Below are 6000 nucleotides of genomic sequence, written 5' to 3'. Positions count from 1 at the left end.
ATGCACTAGTAGCACCTTGGACCTTCAAACTAGCTTATGTGTTCCCGCCGTTTCCTCTCATCCCCAGGCTGGTAGCCAGGATCAATCAGGAGAGGGCGTCGGTGATCTTGATAGCTCCTGCGTGGCCACGCAGGACTTGGTATGCAGATCTGGTGAATATGTCATCGGCTCCACCTTGGAAGCTACCTTTGAGACGAGACCTTCTTGTTCAGGGTCCGTTCGAACATCCGAACCTGGTTTCACTCCAGCTGACTGCTTGGAGATTGAACGCTTGATCTTATCGAAGCGAAGGTTCTCAGATTCTGTTATCGATACTCTTGTTCAGGCCAGAAAGCCTGTAACTAGAAAGATTTACCACAAAATTTGGAAAAAATATATCTGTTGGTGTGAATCTAAAGGATTCCCTTGGGATAAGGTTAAGATTCCTAAGATTCTATTCTTCCTTCAAGAAGGATTGGAAAAAGGATTATCTGCAAGTTCCCTGAAGGGACAGATTTCTGCCTTGTCTGTGTTACTTCACAAAAAGCTGGCAGCTGTGCCAGATGTTCAAGCCTTTGTTCAGGCTCTGGTTAGAATTAAGCCTATTTACAAACCTTTGACTCCTCCTTGGAGTCTCAATTTAGTTCTTTCAGGTTCTTCAGGGGGTTCCGTTTGAACCCTTACATTCCGTTGATATTAAGTTATTATCTTGGAAAGTTTTGTTTTTGGTTGCAATTTCTTCTGCTAGAAGAGTTTCAGATTATCTGCTCTGCAGTGTTCTCCTCCTTATCTGGTGTTCCATGCAGATAAGGTGGTTTTTACGTACTAAACCTGGTTTTCTTCCAAAAGTTGTTTCTAACAAAAACATTAACCAGGAGATTATCGTACCTTCTCTGTGTCCGAAACCAGTTTCAAAGAAGGAACGTTTGTTGCACAATTTGGATGTTGTTCGCGCTCTAAAATTCTATTTAGATGCTACAAAGGATTTTAGACAAACATCTTCCTTGGTTTGTTGTTTATTCCGGTAAAAGGAGAGGTCAAAAAGCAACTTCTACCTCTCTCTCTTTTTGGATTAAAAGCATCATCAGATTGGCTTACGAGACTGCCGGACGGCAGCCTCCCGAAAGAATCACAGCTCATTCCACTAGGGCTGTGGCTTCCACATGGGCCTTCAAGAACGAGGCTTCTGTTGATCAGATATGTAGGGCAGCGACTTGGTCTTCACTGCACACTTTTACCAAATTTTACAAGTTTGATACTTTTGCTTCTTCTGAGGCTATTTTTGGGAGAAAGGTTTTGCAAGCCGTGGTGCCTTCCATTTAGGTGACCTGATTTGCTCCCTCCCTTCATCCGTGTCCTAAAGCTTTGGTATTGGTTCCCACAAGTAAGGATGACGCCGTGGACCGGACACACCTATGTTGGAGAAAACAGAATTTATGTTTACCTGATAAATTACTTTCTCCAACGGTGTGTCCGGTCCACGGCCCGCCCTGGTTTTTTTAATCAGGTCTGATAATTATTTTCTTTAACTACAGTCACCACGGTACCATATGGTTTCTCCTATGCAAATATTCCTCCTTAACGTCGGTCGAATGACTGGGGTAGGCGGAGCCTAGGAGGGATCATGTGACCAGCTTTGCTGGGCTCTTTGCCATTTCCTGTTGGGGAAGAGAATATCCCACAAGTAAGGATGACGCCGTGGACCGGACACACCGTTGGAGAAAGTAATTTATCAGGTAAACATAAATTCTGTTTTTGCGCCAAAAAAGTCAGCGCCAAGAATGACACAATAAAATGAAGCATTTTCAGCCCCCGCGAGCCTAACAGCCCACAGGGAAAAAAAGTCAAATTTTTAAGGTAAGAAAAAATGATAGATTCAAATGCATTATCCCAAATATGAAACTGACTGTCTGAAAATAAGGAATGTTGAACATTCTGAGTCAAGGCAAATAAATGTTTGAATACATATATTTAGAACTTTATAAATAAAGTGCCCAACCATAGCTTAGAGTGTCACAGAAAATAAGATTTACTTACCCCAGGACACTCATCTACATGTTTGTAGTATATCGTCGATCTGAAAAGGGAGGTAAGAGATGAATCTCTACGACCGATAACAGAGAACCTATGAAATAGACCCCGTAGAAGGAGATCATTGCATTCAAATAGGCAATACTCTCCTCACATCCCTCTGACATTCACTGCACGCTGAGAGGAAAACCGGGCTCCAACTTGCTGTGGAGCGCATATCAACGTAGAATCTAGCACAAACTTACTTCACCACCTCCATAGGAGGCAAAGTTTGTAAAAACTGAATTGTGGGTGTGGTGAGGGGTGTATTTATAGGCATTTTGAGGTTTGGGAAACTTTGCCCCTCCTGGTAGGAATGTATATCCCATACGTCACTATCTCATGGACTCTTGCTAATTACATGAAAGAAATTACAGTAGTGTCCTTTTTAAAGGAACTTTTTAGCCAAAATTGGAATCCTCGTGAATGCATTTCAGTTTTGTATAGAAGCATTTTGTAAAAATGCTTCTAATAAAAGCTATATAAAATGATTTGCATAATTGCTAAAAGGGTTTAAAGGGACATAAAACCCAAATTTTTTCTTTCCTGATTTAGAAAGAGCATGTAATTTTAAACAACTTTCTAATTTACTTCTATTATCTCATTTGCTTCATTCTCTTGATATCACCTGCTGAAAAGCATATCTAGATATGCTCAGTAGCTGCTGATTGGTTGCTGCACATAGAGGCCTTGTGTGATTGGCTCACACATGTGCATTGCTATTTCTTCAACAAAGGATATCTAAAGAATTGAGCAAATTAGATAATAGAAGTAAATTGGAAAGTTGTTTAAAATTACATGCCCTATCTGAATCATGAAAGTTTAATTTTGACTAGACTGCCCCTTTAATTTTATTTTGTAAGGTGTTTTAGTCTATTCATTTTTAAAGTTATTGTAGAACCATTTTACAATTTACCTCCCTCACTTTCTCTCCCTCTACATTTTATTAGCCCCCCTCCATTGAGTCACTGTTTCATTACACAAGCTCTATATAATACTTTATTTCAACCACTTTTATTTCAGCCTCCAGACAATCAGAAGCTCGGTTTATTGGAAGCACTATTAAAGATTGGAGACTGGCAGCATGCACAGAACATTATGGATCAGATGCCACCATTTTATGCTGCTTCACATAAACCCATCTCTTTAGCTCTTTGTAATCTTATACACATTACTATTGAGCCATTATATCGAAGGTAAGTTCAGTTTTAAAGATAAATATATAACTTTGTAAGAGAAACACTTTTAATCACCATTTTGAAACCAGAGATAGACCATAAAATTATCAAAAAATATTTCAGATTAGTTTATTTGGTTTAAAAAAAAAATTGTGGCACTATATAGCTTAGTTTATGTATTCTATATCTTCCTGTTTATGGTAACCTCTCTGTTCAGCTCTTTGGGCTATAGATAGATATATAGATTATATCTATATGAGGAAGAGGGATATATTTAATAGTGGCGAGTGAATGGTCGGGCTACCTGCTACAAATATCTGAAGGGTTGTTATATATCCATAAAAGGGCAAGGATATGATATTCCTCTAGGACTAAAGGGACCCATTAGTGCTCACACTGTTACTTCTGAGAGGTTAAACAGGGGCAGAGAGAGATTGGATTGGAAAAGTAAGATTGGAAAAAAAGATAGCGTTAAACAAGAGTGTAGAAAAAAAATGTAAGAGTGAAGAGATATGAGAGAGAGAGTGAGCGAAAAGAAAAGATATGGCCTGAGAGAGAAGGGAGGGGGGTATAAAGAGATTTCTTTCTAATGACATGGTGAGTCCACGGATCATCATCAATTACTGTTGGGAATATCACTCCTGGCCAGCAGGAGGAGGCAAAGAGCACCACAGAAAACTGTTAAATATCACTTCCCTTCCCACAACCCCCAGTCATTCTCTTTGCCTACGTTAAGAGCAAGGAGGTGGTAAATTTTAGATGTCTGGAAGAAGATTCTTCAATCAAGATTTTATTTTTTAAGCTTTTTCCTGGGGTTTAGTCGTAGCCCATGTCACTCTTTTCACTATAGAAGTGGTGGCTTTTAAGAAATTGGAAACTTGTGGGGTATAATCCCCACTGCGCCTCCCAAACAGTTATTGCTGCTCTAACTTGAAAGCCTGAGTAAGATTATTCAGTCTTTCTTCTTTTTACAGGTCCATGTGATAGAGGAAACCCTCTCAAACCAGGTGAGCTGTCCTGCTGCTGGACAGATCTATATTGAGGTAAGTGCCAAATTAAATTTTCTGACAGAAGAAAGGAAATATATGGCACTTTAACAGTTAATTTTGTTGTGGACTTTATCCCATTAACTCATAATAGGATCAAATGTATTAGTGTGGCAGTGGTGCAGGCACTGGGGACGAAAGGATCTTTTATTAATAAGGCTCAGTAGTATGTTGTGTACAGGATTCTCAGAGAGTAAAGGGTTAACTTTCTAAAATATAAAGGTTTTAGACTATTTTATTATTTTTTCCTGTCTGTGAATGGGACAACCCCAGTAAGATCCTGAGTTGGTCGGAAGAGCAGTCTCAGGTCTGACAGCAAAATTGATTTGTCTTTGTCAAGGGACCGTTAGAGCGCGATGGCGCCATTTCTAAGGGGCTGCGTGGATGTGTTTGTATGATCCTGAACATGCATTGTGGTTAGCCCTTTCTATTTTGCAAACTCCACTTTTAGAAGCGGTTCAGGAGGCTGCACGGCGGTGCCATTGTCCTGCTGGGGTAAGGCAATGATTCTGCAAGGATTCCTCATATTAGAGGGAATTATTCAATGGAGTGAAGCTCCATTCCGTACTGATTTTTGGCCACGCCTCCTTCCTTGAATTTTTTGGAGCGGCACCATTTCAGAGGAGCTGAGTATATTTTAACTCCACCTTGTTCTCCAGAATAAGATCATAACAGATTTGTTATTCTGTCTACTTCGAATTGTTAAAGCCTACGGATGCTATATCCTAATCTAGTTACCTTTTGAAGTATAATAGATTATCTCCTATTTAGATGTCTGAGTTAAAAAGACAGGCTGCTATAGCAATTCTCTAGTACTTGTGTGACCCTTAGTAGCATGAGAGTTGTTACAGTATGCTCATTCAAACATATGGATGTCGTATATATAACTTGCTAGTTTTTCTACTGTGATATAGACATAGGGTATGATGATATGTTGATATGTTTTCTTTTACAAATAAAGATAGAATGAGGAACATACTGTTTCCCCCCCCCCCCCCCCCCCTGATTTTCAGACTCCTAACCAAGCCCCAAAGTTTTATTTGAATACCGTCAGCTACCTTCTCCATCTTGCTCCTGTTTGTGTGAAGGGTCTTTTCATATGCAAATGAAGGGGGAGGGGGGGGGGAGTGTCTTATTTCCCACTTGCAGTGGGCTTTCCAACTGCCTTTTCAACAGAGCTAAACTGAAAGCTTCTAAGTACGTTTTTAAACCTTTTTATACTGGATTTTTATATCAGTATCTGTGCATCTTATTCTTTATAGTAGTGTCTATTACATGCAGTTATATGAAAATGAGTGTATACTGTCCCTTTAAATTAAACATTCATTAACTAAAAACAGACCAAAATACAAAAAATAAACTATCAGATAGCACATGGCGTCCATATAGTTATCATTAGAAGTACATCATCCTTTCCCCTCTTCCTTTTCCTTTTTTTTTTTTTTTTTTAATAATATTCCAAATAACTTTCTATCATCCCATCATATCTCTGAAGGGAATAAAAAAAACACTGTTGCGACATATATTTATCTCTTCTTTCTCCAACATAGGTGTGTCCGGTCCACGGCGTCATCCTTACTTGTGGGATATTCTCTTCCCCAACAGGAAATGGCAAAGAGTCCAGCAAAGCTGGTCACATGATCCCTCCTAGGCTCCGCCTACCCCAGTCATTCTCTTTGCCGTTGTACAGGCAACATCTCCACGGAGATGGCTTAGAGTTTTTTAGT

The 6000-nt window shown here is 39.5% G+C and overlaps 1 protein-coding gene across 1 annotated transcript in view; it reads left to right on the top strand.

The window, feature by feature from the left end:
• THOC2 (THO complex subunit 2) overlaps positions 1–6000 on the top strand; it is an 889387-nt gene that overhangs the window by 163977 nt on the left and 719410 nt on the right. Inside the window, 1 exon segment of the mRNA XM_053699115.1 lies at positions 3073–3245. Coding sequence (XP_053555090.1) covers positions 3073–3245 — 173 coding nt within the window.

The sequence above is a fragment of the Bombina bombina genome, chromosome 1 (assembly GCF_027579735.1).
Source record: "Bombina bombina isolate aBomBom1 chromosome 1, aBomBom1.pri, whole genome shotgun sequence".
Lineage (NCBI taxonomy): Eukaryota > Metazoa > Chordata > Amphibia > Anura > Bombinatoridae > Bombina > Bombina bombina.
Note: the sequence above shows the minus strand (reverse complement) of the source record. Positions and strands in the feature narration are given on the sequence as shown.